Here is a 15,814-nt window from a genome sequence, read left to right as displayed (position 1 = left end):
TTCAATAAGGGTGCCCTCAATGGACTAAATCAATATCAAAGCCCCTCACACTTGAGGGTACACATCAAATTATTTTTCATTTATTTTCTTTTATTTTAAAAATAACCGAATCCGAGGTTACCACCTATGGTGGGTGGAGTAGGGTGCCTAACACCTTCCCTACTCCATAAATGGACCCCCTTACCTTGAATCAAGGGTGGGACCACATGCATTATCCTACGAGAGTCATCACATCAAAAATAATTTAATTTTTCAAAAAATGAGACATCGGGTGACCATTCACACCCAATTCCATATTTGAATGGTGGCGACTCCAAAACACCCCAAAGTGGAGGGATGTTTGAAGAATGTTGAAAATCTCGTGTCCACACATGGGTTAGAGGTTTTGGAATGGGCTGATTTTTGGTGAGGATGATCTCGACGGTGAGGAGATTTTGGTGAGGATGATCTCGACGGTGAGGAGATCATCCTCACCAAAAATCAGCCCATTCCAAAACTTCTTGCCCCATGTTTATAAGTTGAAAAATCATGGACCGTCCATTTTTTGTAAACCATTTTTTATGGGGTTAGAAATTTTGGAATGGGCTGATTTTTGGTGAGAATGATCTCCTCATCATAGAGATCATCCTCACCAAAAATCAGCCCATTCCAAAACCTCTAACCCATGTTTTGAAAAATGTTTTGCCAAAATGTTTGTTGCTGAACATTTCCCATATAAAAGTTGGTTTGGCAATAGTATCTCTAAAAAATTAATTGGATTCTTTTGATCGTGGAAGTCCATATACACATAAAGTGCACTTAACAGATGCCAAGTTTTGATGGATTGCATTCATAAGTACAATTATCCAATTGAACTGATTTTGGGGCCTAGGCTAGGAGCCACCAATGGAATGTTTTAAATCTCATCTTCCATGGATACCCATGGAAGGAATTTCTTCCACGTCACTCATCAAAAGCATATTCCCTGATTTTACAGTACAAACAGCCATATTTGACGTAGAGAGCTTATATTGGCACACCTACTTTTACTTATAACACACAAACCTTTTTCACACAAATGATTTGTGAGATGTGGATTGTTCTTTATTTTTCCCCATTTTTTCTTATCCTCGAAACCAATTGAATGCAGTTCTCTCTCTCTCTCTTACCCTCCATGGAGGGTTTTTGTAATCTAGAATTTCTTGTGTAACTTTTTTTTTTTTGGGAAAATTACTTAAAGGACACTCACAGAAGGGTTTCTTTTTAAATAGCCTCTAAGTTTTGGGAGGTAATGTGATAGGACATTTAGTAAACATTTTCTTTCTTAATGGTCCCTCGTTACTGGCGAACTCATCGTTTTTTTATTTACTGTCAAGTTCACCACTTTTTATTAGTGCTAAACTCAACACTTTTTTATTGGTGTCGAGTTCGAACTCATCATTATTTACAGTCAAGTTCACCATTTTTTATTTAATGTCGAACTCGACGTTTTTTATTTACTATTGAGTTCACCAATTTTTAAATAAAAAGTGGTGAACTTGACACTAGTAAAACTCACCCATTTTCAATTTTTGAGTTTTTTTTTTACTAAAATATATTGAAAGAGACTAAAAACTTGAGATGGGCTTAGACCCATACCTCAGATGGTTTGACACAATGCAAAACAACTTTAAGGTCATGGGTTCAAATCCAACTTACCTATAAAAAAAATAAAAAAATAAAAAAATAAAAAACTTGAGATAAAGACAATGACTTCACCCCAAAAGAACCTTTCTTGATCAATTTTCATCTAAAAATTAAGAAAACAAAGTGAAAAGATGCTAGAAAATGACTTCTTCCTTCTAAAATTCTTTCCGACAGAATTGAGTCTCCAAAATTCAATTGAGATGTCAAAAATCCTATTTTTTTGATGAAAATTATGAGTTTGAATGGATAGGACATTCAATCGTGAGAAATGTGGGAGATGAGCTCTAGTGACTGGTAAGAAAGAGAAAAGTTTACTAAATGGACTATTAAGAAACTGTCCAAAACTTATGGACTATTCAGAAAAAAGTTACTCCACCAGGGTCCTTTAAGTAATTTTCCTTCTTTCTTTCTTTTTTTTTTTTAAATGAGTTTTTGAAATTTAATTTTTTGCAATCAAATTCATTCTTCCTCTTTTTATCCCTCCTATTTGCTCTCTTATCTTGTTCCCTCTCCATCTCTCTTTAAGATTTTTTCTCTTAGATTTTCTTAAGAAATTCTAGAAGATAATTTAGTTAGTCTCTTTAATTTTATTTGGCGTGTAATAAATAATTTTATTAATTGACTGGTTATAAGTAAAAGTTGGTTTGCCAATAAAAGTACTCTTTAAGTCTTGAAAAATCAGACTAGTTATCCCATCATCTATTAAGCCCAAAAAGGCCATTAAGCCCAAAAAGGCCAATTTCAACCTTGGGAAAGCAAAGAATAGTACTTTTTCCTCGAGGAAGGACTAGAGAGAGTAGAGAGGTCACCACCTTAGCCAACCTCACAAAAAGGGTTTGGAATAGGAATGCATGATTCTACAAGAAAAGATATTCGATCATCTCTGAAAAGAGAAACATATTTTTGCCTCTTATAATCTATATAAATAACTCAATCTCCCTTTGCAATGTATTAACAACTCAAAATCAAGTCTAATCCAGTCTTGTTTTTGTGATCAATCATGATGGAGAAAATGAGACGACCAAGCGAGCTTGGAGAGAGAACTCAAACTCAACAACTCATATATGAGGACTTCCAACCATCCCCTGTTTGGACCCATGAGTCAAATTCCCATCTTCTCCTCCTTGATCTTCCCGGTATTAAATTTATTCTTATTTTTATTTTTATTTTCAATTTTTTGGTTTAATATTTGGCCTCGATTCATGTGGAAAATTGCAGAATTATGTTATAAGAATGAGTCGTGCTGGGGTGACACACGGGCGACAAAAACTTGTAGTGTTGTGCACATTACCATAGATGCTTTTCCGCAAGATACGAGTAAAAAGCATCTACGGTTATGTGCACGCCACCACATCATTTTTGTCACCCTTGTGTCTCCGTTTGTATCATTGCAGCATTTTCCTATAAGAATAGATAATCGTGCATGGCTAAGCTAGTCTTCTTTGTTCTTCTCCTAAGGTTTTAAAAGGGGAGAGCTTCAGGTGCAAGTTGACGACTTGAGGAAAGTGACAGTCAGTGGGGAGAGGCAAGTCGATGAGAAAAAATATAGCCGTTTCAAGCAGGTCTTTGACGTGCCTAAAGATTCAGATATCGACAAGATTAGCGCTAGATTGGACAATGAACATCTCTTCGTAATCATCCCAAAGAAAGCAACAAAGACAATGGAAGAACCATCCAAGAAGGATAATCAAACTGGAAATGAAATCAAGGAAGGTAAGAGAGATGATAAGTCCAACAACGAAGAGAAATCAAAGAAGGAGGATGATACTTATAAACATGACCATGGTCATGATCTTCATTATGAGAGCAAAAGAAACGGTGGGAAAGAAGGATTGAATGGAGAGAAAATAGGAAAGAGAGTAAAAGAGAGCTGGAGAAAGGAAGACTTGGAGGTTTTGATGAAAAGTGCAATGGAGAAGATCAGCAGGAACAAGACAGTTATTCTAACAACGGTGTTGGCGTTTTCAGTTGGGTTTTATTTAGGGAAAATGACCGTGGAGAGTGAAAGAATACTTCAACCTGATAATAGTAGTTCTTGATATCTCACCAGAATTGCCCTTCTCTCTTTGCACTGCATGTAATAATATGAAATGGACATCAACACAAGTACATAATAATGGAAAAAGTTGTAAGAACTATAAAATGTGGCTTTGGGCAGATATTCTTTATTGGGTTTCTGGTAGTTAATGAAGTTCTCATCAGATATATTTTCTTCTCTATCATAGAAATAAAGGATTGCACTAGATTTCAGGTTTCAGAAAAGGATAACTAATAAAAATGTTATAAATGTCCCTGAAATTGAACAAGAATAATAGCATCCTTTAATTTCAATAATATTTCTACAAATTCCACAAATATATAATGTGTCAAGTCTCTATTCTCGTATATATTATATCTCACAACCATAGTTTCTTTACATTTTGCATATAACCTTTTCCTTATTCATGTTGCTCTTACGTTAATCCCTTCACTTTTGCGAAAACAAGTGGGATTATTAAATTGATGCCCATATTACTATAATGGGGACAGAACTGTTATTTCTGGTGTAACTTTTGCTAGTTTTGTTGATAAATATTTAGCAGATCTAAGCAGCAATGAAATTGCCGTACTTTATGTGATATAATGCTGTATTATTTTCACGATGCCTCCCAGACCTTATAGTTTCTCCCCTCAACGGCCATAGCCCAACCATGGGATGCACTGGGAGGCTCATAATACCCTGGTCCGATCTTCATCGCCACCTTGCCATCAATAATGGCAGCATAGACATCCCTTTCGGCCTTGATTATTTTAACCTGTATCACACATCAAACACTATAGAGTTAGAGCAAAATTTTGCATTTATAACATTTATGGGGCAAAATAAGAGGAACATAGGCAGAGAAAAATCGTAGGCACGGGTAAGAGGACAGTGTGCTGTGAGAAGGTATGAAACTTCATATTGATCACACAAGTTACGAGTTTTGTCTTCTATCGCATGCACGGCTTCATCATTAAACATGCATCTTAAATTTACACTCACAAAAGCATAATACTGTTAAATATCACAAAGCATTTTTTGCAAATGAACTTAAACTTTAGTGCTGTAGATACGTACAGTACTCCGACAATGAATCTTGGTTCGGTGTCTAAGTGATATAAGTGCTGAAATTTCAGACTGGTAATGAGAGAAGACGTGATCGTAGAAGACTGCTGGTGTTCCAGGGTGTGTCAGGATGTAGGCATACCCTTGCATTTCTTTCCCACCTGGGAATCTCCAATGACCCTTCAGAATAAACAGAAGGCTAAGTTAGAAGTCCTCTATCAAACAGTAACAATCGTCTTGTATATCTTAACAGACTTTCTGTTGGTCTAATTTACAAGTAAAAATAAATGAAGCAATGATAATGATATGTTGCGTCCTGCATAAGAAAAACTAATTGGAAGAATAAAATTATGTGCAGATTTTTTCAAAGAATGATGCTATTTCTAAAACTCTGCAAACAACCTTCTTAGCACAAGGAGTAGACATTGATGCTCTCTGTCCCGGTCTATCCTCTACACTTAGAATAGGGGATGCAATCAAAGTTTCAATTAGAAATAAATTATAGTTTCTTCCAATAATTCAACATGTTTAAAGGCAACTGGCAGCATTAATTTTAGGGAATAAGAAGTGATAACAATCCACACCTGAGTAGAACCTGTATCATGATTTTCTATGAAGGTAACAGCACGTGATGGCCACCACCCCATAACCCCTGGTGGTTTTCCCTTTTGATCTGATAATCTCCAATATTCACATCTTTCCAGAGCCTATTTTGAAAGAATTTATTTGAACTGTGAGCATATCTTTGATACTTGTTTACAAAAAAAAACTGGAGAACATGGAAGTGTCCATTCTCACCATACAAATGAGCCAAACAAATGTATCCACATATATATATATATAGTGTGTGTGTGTTTGTGAGAGAGAGATTACTAACTAGGTCTTTTTTATGTTATTACTTCAAAATCAATCAAAGAATATGCCACTAACTGGTTTTAATTTACAGATGATTCTCCAAGAGTCCAAGAACATGCGACTATCTTACAAGTCAAGTTGTTAATGAGCAACAGAAATTGGAGAAAATAACTTAAAAGAGAATAATCTAACTTTTTCTTACAGCATGAAGGATCCCTTTAGTAGTGACATCAAATGCCCCAGCAGCTCCATTTGTAGCATTTATCCAGTCAATAATTCTCTGCCTATGTGCATCTTGATTGGGATCCATTTCACCATATGTGTAACTGAGGGAGTCCCAATACTCGCCTACTGAAAAGTAAGGTTCACTAACATCCAAGTAGTCCTTGACATAACCACCCCAGAATCCCCTAACGAAATCAAGTCTCCATCCATCGTACCCAATTTCTTTTCTGCACTCGACATGTTACAGCAATTACATGACAACTAAACTTCAGAATATAAAAGCATTACTGCATAAGCATATAAACAAAGCATGTACATACAGAAACCTTCCTCTCAAAAATAGTTGTCGTTTATTTCTGCTCATCCATATGTTGTCAAAGTTTAAGAGTATAAAACATTCATGCTAGACCAAAATATGTAGAACTTGATCTGCAATGGGTCATGCTACCTAAATACTAAATGGATATGTAGCATTGTTCAAAAACCAAGCTCCTACACAGGCACGAAAACTATATTCTGCGTGTTGAAGAAATCATGACAACTAAATAAGCAATTTCTGGAAGTAAATAAGTTCTTAAATCATGCTTTGCTGCCAACACATACCATATCAGCAACAATACCTTGATCCTCAAAACTATGTAAATGAATATAATAAAATATAAATTCAGTTAATTAATATAATAAAATACAAATTCTAGACATAGAGATCCCATTTTATACAGCCTTCTTAGAAGTTGCACAATAAATAATTGAACGAATAAATCGGAAAGGGACCAAGGAGTAAACAAACAGCCATATCTTTCCTAACCCTCCCGCATAATATACACTATGAGATGTCACAACTGCCAAACTTTCTTCTCTGCTTCTGTCCTAAGGTTTTCCACGTCAATGCCAAACATTGCTGTCATCATCATCTCATATTGCTGTTAGAACCCAATTTCATGTGGCCCAATTGACCTACACGTTTTTAGTACTTTATTTGCACAAGGATTCTATGTATTAAAGACGTCAATAATAAAGGATAATTCCCAATATAATTAGAATTAGAAATACACTCTTTACGTTTTAGTAGGAAACGTTGATGGATAGGAATCTTACTAAAAGAGGATATCTAGGCCCTCTATGTCCATCTATTTAAGTGGATCGGCACCTCATAATAGTGAGAGATGCACAACATACACATAGGGTTCTGAATTTTAGTGATATCCATCAATCACTAGAACTCTAGCCGATCCAAATAGAGAGGAGCGAGAAGGTGAGTCTGGAAATTGAAGACCTCGATTGGGGATTTAGACACATTGGTTCATTGGCATGTGGATTACAAAAGGCACACCTCCAGCATAATCTTGGATTATTGATTTGACTTATGGCACAAGGTAAGTACCCTAAACTTTAATTCTTAGGAACATGAATAGGTTTCTTGAGATATATGAATGATTCTTGATGCTTGAGAATTATAGACTAATAGTTATGTGAATAAAGGTTTTGTATGTTTTAAATCTAACAATTGCAGCATTAGAGTATTCCTTGCAATTGAAATTAGTCCCAATTTCCCTAGGTTTCTCATTTTAATTTATTCCTAGATATGCTAGAACTTTATTCTCTGACATTTTATAATTCGCTATCTGCAACCATTTCAAGCAAATACCAAAATGTGTCTAGCCTTGCTCAGGAATCAATAATTTGTAATACGCATTCCAATAGCTTTCAATGACCTCAACTTGTAAAAAAAAAAAGGATAAAATGAAAAGGAAGATCCAGTGTGCATGCAGGCAAGTCTTGTATATAAGGGATCATCTCCCCTAGCTCTCTTTTTTTTTTCATTTTCAAACAATCGTTACCCTAATTGTCCTTATTTCTTAATTGGATAAGTTTTCTATTTAGTACAGATAAAAATGAAGGTGAAAATGAATTTGTATGCAGTATCAACACACATCCCACAGAAAATGAAAAGTAGACTTTGGCGAACCTCAGCCAACAGAGCCACTCTTTCAGATCTTTCCTCACAAAATCTTGTGAATGATCAATATTTGGAGCAGCATGGAAATGATCTCCACTACTCTTGTTTCCCCTGCCCTGTAGGACAAGAAGGTACTTTAGAGTATACATAAACCGTAAGCAATATGTGCAATTCCAAAGTTTGGACACTGAAAATCAAAGAAAGAATAAAATAATGATTTGCTCATCTATCCAAACCATCCAATTGATGAACCACCTCTTGTATTATGCATTCCTAAAAATAGTTTTACGCAGATAACCTTAGCCATCTGATCAGTAGAATTTTTTATCTAAGCATTTTATGTGACAAGGTTGATCATTCAAAACAATGCAATTATAAAATCCATAGCTCCAAAAAAAAATTGATAGATATAATGATATCTTAACAAAAAAAATAGGAGGGAGGTCAAGAAGACCAGCCTAATACAGAAAAAAAAAAAAAAAAAATTCATATTTCTAATTTAAAATGCATTACTTTTCTGCATCTAAAATATTGGAATGTGCATATTTGATAATCATGACATGCCCTCCGTTTTTTCAGTACTTTTCCCTTCATACTCTTCCACAAGGAGAAGCTCAATCAACGTTGACTAAAATCGATAAAACTAAGTGATAGCTAACCAGGAATGTTTATCTACGCTGTTTGTCAAAGTAATCAAACTGCACCTGAACCAAATTCCATTATGTTAAGAGAGCAAGAGACAACATATCTAAAGATTTTATTGAGTGAAGAGGAGTCGCAGCAGAAAAATGTAGAGATTTTTTTAAGAGAGTTTCCACTGCAAGAAATTCCCAACAGAAGATATAAGTTCCTGACATTGTATAGATGGGAAAAAAGCTGTATGACAATAACACATTTATTTGAAAGGAATATCAAAATATATCTAATGAGACTACTAGGCAACATCAAGTGTTGGAACTATATACTTCTTAGATACATGAAAGAAGAGGTCCACAGGGGAAAGCACCAAATTATTTCAAAACAGATTCATGTCATGTAATCTCCGTACTGAACTAGAACCTCCACTGGTTAAAATCTTTAACTTCCTTATTGAAGCCTATCAAAAACAAAAATAAAGGTCCTTATTGAAGAAACCCTACATAACAAAGACATCATACCTGGAAATGTGGATCATCCACAACAACTGCACAGTCATCCCAGTTCAGCCGACCGCCAAAAATATTCCAAACACCATTTTGATTCCGATAGTGAGCGCACCGATGATTCAAGACAACGTCACCAAGAACTTTGATGCCAACTTCATGGAATCTCTTCACAAGAATCTTTAGTTCCTCCATACTTCCATATCTAGTGTATATACATATATCAAAATAAGAAGCATAGCAATGGAATTCACATTTTAGAGTGGCATTACCTAATTTCAGTTCCATAATGACAACCGACCAATGAACTTCGTAGACTAACAAGTATCTGGTCTCTTAAAATACTCAACTGATTGAAACATTGATTATTGATGTCGTGGGTTCAAATCCAGCTTGCCCATCTAAGAACGATATATAAATAATCAACCAAAAAAAAAAAACCCAAAATACATCCATTGAAAAGAATGGCATTGGTATTTAGTGCCTTGGCGCTTCACAGCTTAGTGTTAATTGCAGATTGTGTATGAGTGTCTGTGTAAGCAGGCAAATTCTTGGCAATTGACCTGTGTCACAGAACCAGAATACACCAACCCACAGTATGGGATGCCGGGCTGCAGTAGGCACACTGTGCTTCGCAGGGAAATACTGAAGATTAAATAAAACTGTCTGACCCAAGAATATTTGTAGGAAGAAATTAACTAAAGTTAAAACAATTTCTTCATAGGGAATCCATTTTGTGTGTTATGCAGGATTACCTGGAATTCAAGTTATACAAATCTTTTGGCATGTAACCTTCAGGTGATACAGATTCTGTAGGTGGTGGTAACCATACCATAGTGAAACCAAGTGAAGATAATTCAGTAGCTTTCTCATTGAGCTCCATGTACCATCTTCTGGATTTATGAGATTCCCAGTTAAATCCTTGGCACAGTATTTCATATCCAGAGCCTGTCCCTTGGCGTATTTTCACAGGGAATTTAAATGTGTCAGCATCTAAAACAACCTCCACCGAAAGTGCTGGACTTGAGCTTCTGAAACTATTATAGGCTTCTTCAGCCAACTTCTCACTTTCTTGAAGGATATTTTCATGAGCTTCTTTTGACTTTGTTTTCCAACTATTTCCAGAGAAAATGCCACCTATCAAATTACTGATAAATTTAGTGATTACATCAGTAAACGTAACTACCTCATTTCCCTCCACAGTCTTTCCAGATGTGTCTGCCAAACTTGATTCAGATCCTTCAACACTAGGAGAACTAGAGGCATACTGCTTCCATTGAAGTGGAATGTAGAAGTCACTACCCATACAGTTCAGCCATGTGTTATCATTTAGCTTGAGCACAAAAACCAACCCCACAATTTCCTTATCCAAAGAGAATAATCCCCAACTTCCACATCCATCACCTCGTGGCTGTGAAAGAGAAGGTCGAGAAGGTCTCAGTAAGTGAAATAAGTAAAACAGAACAAACAATGAAATAAGTGAAACAAAATGGAAAATTCTTTAATTGCCGTAACTACATGCAAAACAGGAGCAAAAATTAAACAGGTAAAACAAGGTAAATGAGTGACCTCCAAGCCTTGATTGTAGAAGTAGAGTAATAAAAATAGCATGAATTTTGGGATGTGTCCAATCAAATAGTTTATTTCTTCACACACATTTGATGTGATTGGAAGTTTTAGAAAGAGCTATTTTCGTAAACATGATCCCATGGTGAGAAGATCATCTTTACCAAAAAGCAGCCCTGTATGATAACACAAGGTATTCAATGATAATGTGTTTATTTAGATACCGCACAGTTAGATTCAAAATAGATTTTAAAAAAAGGAAAGAGCTTCACAGCCGTACCTTTAACAAAGTCCGAAGAGCCTTTTTACTAAAGATTTTGGTTTCTGGAGGATGTGGAGCAGCTGGTATTTCCCATCTCCTACTTTTATCCCTGCAGACTCCCCAGTGAACAATAATTTCTCCAGGTAGATCAGTTTCTAAATGCACGAGATTCTCATTCTTCTCAGGGAGTTTTCTAACAGAAACAGATAGAACATGTTGAAAAAGAATTTCTTTTAGGATGGGATATTCTTCATAGAACACTTTCAAATGTCCACGATGCCGCTTAGGGTCTTTGGATTGACCACCGTTCTCTAGGCCTTTAGTTTGAGATCCTTCTGCTTTGAGAAAAATAGAAGATATTTGGTGAAAAGCCCCTGACGACATTCAAGAGAAACTGGCAGATGTTAGAAACATTTTCATTTGAAAATTTTGAAACACAGTTAGTATAGGAAAATATACCAGCTACATGAATAAAACATTTTGTTTGGCCACCTTTAGATGATGAAATGGAATACAGGGAATGAAAAATGTGGAAAGTGTATTGAATCCAATCAATGCGGACCAAGATGGATCGAAATAACAGAACAGGAATCATGTAGCCAACACAAATAGTTGGAACAAGCAGATGATGATATATTGTGCCCAAGACGGGAAAAAATTCCTCCCCCATATCCTATACACAGCTTAATGGTCATCAAACTCAGAAAGTTCAACCAATTATTCACCCCTGGAAGGTCTAACTTGAAAATCATATGGTTGGAAAGACATAAATCGAACTACAGGTGTATAATCCCCTGTTTCCAATGAGTAACTATAAATTGTAGATTGAGATAGGATTGACCTTCTAATAGGTATGAAGTTGGCCCCTAAGGCAGATCTCGGAGGTGGTCCCAAAACAGAACTATCTATCCTGAATCATAGGTGAGTCATGCGTAAAAGGTGTGACAGACAAATAAAATGTGAATACATCATGGGAAAAATGTAGACCTACAATTTAGATAATGGAAGCTTCCATGCAGCATAGTCTCACAGGAAGGCAAATTGTGTGCTAGCAAAATGTAAGTTCCATCCCTCATTTATGTTGTGTAGTAGTAAACTACATACAGATTAATTGAGCGATAATCCAGGGCCGAGCGGAGGATCATTAAAATCATATCTATTAATGCTTCAGTAGTTATTGGATTCAGTCTCTTCTTTCGCAATACTACAAAGAACACTACAGAATTCAGGGCTTCAAATGAGGGGAAAAGTCCTCAATGCTTAATGTACCCATCAAGTCGGACTTGATTCTTCTTCTTTTTTTGTAACCCAGGGAGTGTCCCCACTTTTGGTGAGACTAGTCTACCTGGGGCAACACGCATCATCCCACCGTCACATGTTACAGCAGGTAAGTAGCCACTTTACATGGAGGAGCATTTAGAGACTCAAAGTCACAACCTGGGGAGCAAACCCAGTCGCCTCGTACCAACTCAGCCAACCCCTGGTGGGTGACTTGATTCTTCTTTGCAATGCCCTAAAAGGAGCTGGGCAACCTAGGGTGGTGAACATTTGGGGTGTGGCCCCAATGATCATGGACATTATATTCAGCTAACATAATCCTGCTTTCTTGCTCAGAAGATATGTATATTCACATGAGGAATGAGAATAGTACTCCATTTAGTATCAAAACAACAAAAAATTAGGTATTATAAATCAACTATAACCTTTAACAGTGGAATCGACCATGCAATATCGAATACTGATGGAGACACAGAAAATTAGATTTCAGATTCTAGTATATCATTATAAAAAATCATCACTACAACCTGACCATATACTGAGGCCTTTTTTTCCACCTACAAGGTTGGCTTCTTCAAGAACGCAGTCCATGAGTGCCACTTTAAAGTCTCTCCCTCTATGCTGATACCAAGATCCAGTTTCCTCATCCTACACCACCAAAACCAGGAAACGAAATTAATCTGAAACTGAAAAATGAATCCACCAATAAGATTTTTTACTGCCAAGTGTGAAAATCAGAACCTTTAGAACAAAATTTATAGCTGCAACCAAACTGTTACAGTTAAAAGTGATTTGGACTTCATGCAGTGATCGCCCTTCAATGGCTGATGATGATTTCTTCAAGAGTGACTCTATTGCATAGTCCTGAAGATAGAAAAAGCATTTTTTTACACAGGTAGCTCACGGAAACCTAAAGTGCCGATATTCCAATGTAAGAGATCCATCTATACCTTAATCGCAATAGAACCAGGAGGTCTCATTTCAGGTGGAGGTTGATCCCAATCCCCACTAAAGGTGAAAAAAAAAAAAGCAATCATCATTACTAGTAGGTGTAGATAATGAAACAAAAACAGCCAAAAAGAATCATAAAAGAATAAATTCAAGCTCCTCTATGCCCATCCAAATATCTAATTTTGGACTCAAATGCAGAACAAAGAAAAAGAATTTAAATTCAAACTCATGAAAGACCAAGTTCAAGATCTTCTATGTGATATGTTCATCCATATATACAATTTTGGCCTCAAACTGCAGAACAAAGAAATAGAATTTAAATTCAAAATCATGAAAGACAAAAGACAAGCTCCTCTCTTCTATGGTCTTCCAAATAGATAATTTTGGCCTCAAAGCACATAACAAAAATATAGAATTTAAATTCAAAATCATGAAAGACCAAATTCAAGTTCCTCTCCTCTATTTTCATCCAACTAGATAATTTTGGCTTCAAATCACAAAACAAAGAATATAATTTTTAAATTCAAAATCAAGAACGACCAAATTCAAGCTCCTCTATGGTCATCCAAATAGATAATTTTGGCCTCAAAACACAGAACAAAGAAATAGAATTTAAATTCAAAGTCATAAAAGACCAAGTTCAAGCTCCTCTCCTCTATGTTCATCCAAATAGACAATTTTGGCTCAAATTGCAGAACAAAGAAATCGAATTTAAATTCAAAACATAGTACATCAAATCGAATCGAACCTGTGGACGCTGTCAACGTAAGTTACACCCCAGTGTAAAACCCACTTCCCTGGAAGATTACATCCCACAGTGAGCTGCCATTTCTCTTCATCCTTCCCTTGATCTAACCTCACCGAAATCTTCCCTTCCACCTACCATTTCAAATCAATCAAACAACATGCAACATTAAATTCCGAAACAAGATTCAAACCTAGAAAAAATATATATATATATATATTACAAGAAAGACAAGATAATAAAAAATTCGTACGGTTTCAGTTCGCTTCAAGGGAAATTTCTCATTAAACGACACTTCGGAAGCTTCAGAAATATCCATAAGAACCGTTTCATTAAAACTAGCTGTAACAGCATGACTCCTATGAGGTTTGAAGGTGCAGAAGCTACCACCATTGAAGATGAGCTTGGAAGAATTCAAACGATCTTGCTTGATTTTCTTAGAAGTTTGGAGACAAAAACTGGGGATTTCTCTGCGATAGAGATGCATGAGAGGTTCCAGTCTAACCGTAGACATTTTGATCGAAAGGCACAATTGAGAGAGAGAATCCATATTTTTATAGTTCTGAGTGTCGAATATTCATATTCAGATTCTCTTTACGCGGATTCAGAGCTTCAGACAGAGAGAAACAGACACGAACCCACGAGTCATTGTCACGGAAATGCATCAACCTTTCTATATCGAACAAAGCAGCAGAACAATATTCCTCTAATGTTTTTCGGATGCTGTACTTTTTCGGTCCGCCACGTGGGAAAAAAACTTTGATGTCGTCACCCGCCTTCAGAGAATTGAACTAAACCCGGCCTAACCTTTCGGAAATGTAGACCGGGTAAAGCGGATGGAAAATCTCTTATAGCTTGGCTCATCTCCATCGGCTATCCGCACTTTATAAGAGTACTTTGATCTTAGGGTGTGATCAATGTTATCAAAACAGTAAGGGACCCGTGGAGAGCCTCTCATCTGTTACCTTATGGCACCCTATCAACAAGCATTCGGCTGTAGTCAAGTTGGCCTACACGATTCCAAGATGAGATGCGCTCCAATCACGGTTGGTCCACCTTACGGCTTGGAAATCGTCAGTCTTAGGAATGGCTCTACTATTCCGTTGCGAGTGTGGTAGTGTGAAGTGAAAGGAAGGCTGGGACATAGGGACATCGTAAGCTCTTGCCAACTACAAGGCATCAACAATTGCTTCATCGTAGTCGCCTGTATCAGCTCGAAGGCGTGCTCTGGCCGACTCGCTCTACCCTGATCCCAATTCCTTTTCAAAGTCAAGGCCTGGCCCAGGACAATCACGGAAGACTGACCCAATATCGATGTGTTACGCTTGACACACACGAACCCAATCTCTTTTCGACAAGCCAAGCTCACTATGGCCCCGTCTCTCCATAAGCTGTTCCAACCGTAGGTGCCAGTTCAAGAGACCTATTCGCTCCTAGCTTCAGGCATCCTACTTGCCTCATTGTATGCCCCCCATTACGGAAGGTCAGGGCTGACCACTAAAGGAGCCGAGTGAAGGCACCCTACAGGAAGCACCGTTCCTGCAAGCACCCGAGAAGACTGAGTTCAAAGAATCCTTCATCCATAACATCCCAAGTGCCCGGATCAATCGAAAGTTCAATTTTATTTGAACTACTCATTTTCAAATGATATTTCACAAATATTCAGTTTTGACCTAAACAATTTCGTATTTTTTATTTTTTTTTAAGATCCTTACCTTCATCTCGCCCAAATAAGGATACATATCCAGTCCTAGAACCAACTGATCGAGTTTGAACAGCAGCATCAGCTCATATTACATTGACCCTTCATTGCATTTTTTTAGTAAAGGGTCAATGTAATATGAGGATCGATGTAATTGAGTCCACTGGATGACCCACATATGGACCGGGGACCGGAACAGTAGACTTTAGCACTAAATCTGTCTCTGTTGCTGCTTCCCCTATCAATGGTAACATTGAGAAAGAAATTACGGGGTCCAACGATTCCTATCGATCGATGACTCTCTGGCAGCTACCTCAGTTTATGAAATCTCTGATTTTCGTAGAGGGTCCGCAGGGTGCTCGTAGATCAGATTGAGCT

The 15,814-nt window shown here is 36.9% G+C and overlaps 2 protein-coding genes across 6 annotated transcripts; one reads left to right on the top strand and one right to left on the bottom strand.

The window, feature by feature from the left end:
- Window positions 1-602: 602 nt before the first annotated feature.
- Window positions 603-3,870, top strand: LOC147401214 (uncharacterized). The gene is made up of 2 exons (XM_086442400.1): window positions 603-2,801; window positions 3,124-3,870. The coding sequence occupies exons 1-2, from the start codon at window positions 2,666-2,668 to the stop codon at window positions 3,702-3,704; spliced, it is 717 nt and encodes a 238-aa protein (XP_086298526.1). The 5' UTR covers window positions 603-2,665; the 3' UTR covers window positions 3,705-3,870.
- A 93-nt stretch (window positions 3,871-3,963) lies between these two features.
- LOC147401213 (alpha-amylase 3, chloroplastic-like) lies at window positions 3,964-14,485 on the bottom strand. 5 transcript variants are annotated; one of them, XM_086442396.1, is made up of 13 exons: window positions 13,988-14,464; window positions 13,738-13,868; window positions 12,989-13,046; window positions 12,780-12,902; window positions 12,566-12,686; window positions 10,779-11,134; window positions 9,688-10,343; window positions 8,948-9,137; window positions 7,800-7,906; window positions 5,808-6,057; window positions 5,335-5,457; window positions 4,763-4,930; window positions 3,964-4,460 (listed from the first exon to the last, which is right to left on the bottom strand). In XM_086442396.1, the coding sequence occupies exons 1-13, from the start codon at window positions 14,282-14,284 to the stop codon at window positions 4,302-4,304; spliced, it is 2,739 nt and encodes a 912-aa protein (XP_086298522.1). In that variant the 5' UTR covers window positions 14,285-14,464; the 3' UTR covers window positions 3,964-4,301. The 5 variants fall into 5 exon arrangements, 3 of the variants coding, with proteins under 3 accessions (XP_086298522.1, XP_086298524.1, XP_086298525.1); XM_086442398.1 differs by lacking the exon at window positions 5,335-5,457 and having other exon boundaries at window positions 13,988-14,474; XR_015178361.1 differs by lacking the exon at window positions 5,335-5,457 and having other exon boundaries at window positions 4,318-4,460; window positions 5,798-6,057; window positions 13,988-14,482.
- Between the last annotated feature and the right edge of the window lie 1,329 nt (window positions 14,486-15,814).

The sequence above is a fragment of the Akebia trifoliata genome, chromosome 5 (genome assembly GCF_017979445.1).
Source record: "Akebia trifoliata isolate Shusen 1 chromosome 5, ASM1797944v1, whole genome shotgun sequence".
Lineage (NCBI taxonomy): Eukaryota > Viridiplantae > Streptophyta > Magnoliopsida > Ranunculales > Lardizabalaceae > Akebia > Akebia trifoliata.
Note: the sequence above shows the minus strand (reverse complement) of the source record. Positions and strands in the feature narration are given on the sequence as shown.

Excerpts from the sequence above, each read along its gene's own strand:
- LOC147401214 (XM_086442400.1), top strand. The coding sequence starts at position 2,666 with ATGATGGAGAAAATGAGACGACCAAGCGAGCTTGGAGAGAGAACTCAA. Across the intron at positions 2,802-3,123 it reads TCTCCTCCTTGATCTTCCCG|GTTTTAAAAGGGGAGAGCTT; the intron begins GTATTAAATTTA and ends TCTTCTCCTAAG.
- LOC147401213 (XM_086442396.1), bottom strand. The coding sequence starts at position 14,284 with ATGGATTCTCTCTCTCAATTGTGCCTTTCGATCAAAATGTCTACGGTT. Across the intron at positions 9,138-9,687 it reads TTGTATAACTTGAATTCCAG|ATATGGAAGTATGGAGGAAC; the intron begins GTAATCCTGCAT and ends TATATACACTAG. Across the intron at positions 4,461-4,762 it reads AGATTCATTGTCGGAGTACT|GTTAAAATAATCAAGGCCGA; the intron begins GTACGTATCTAC and ends TGTGTGATACAG.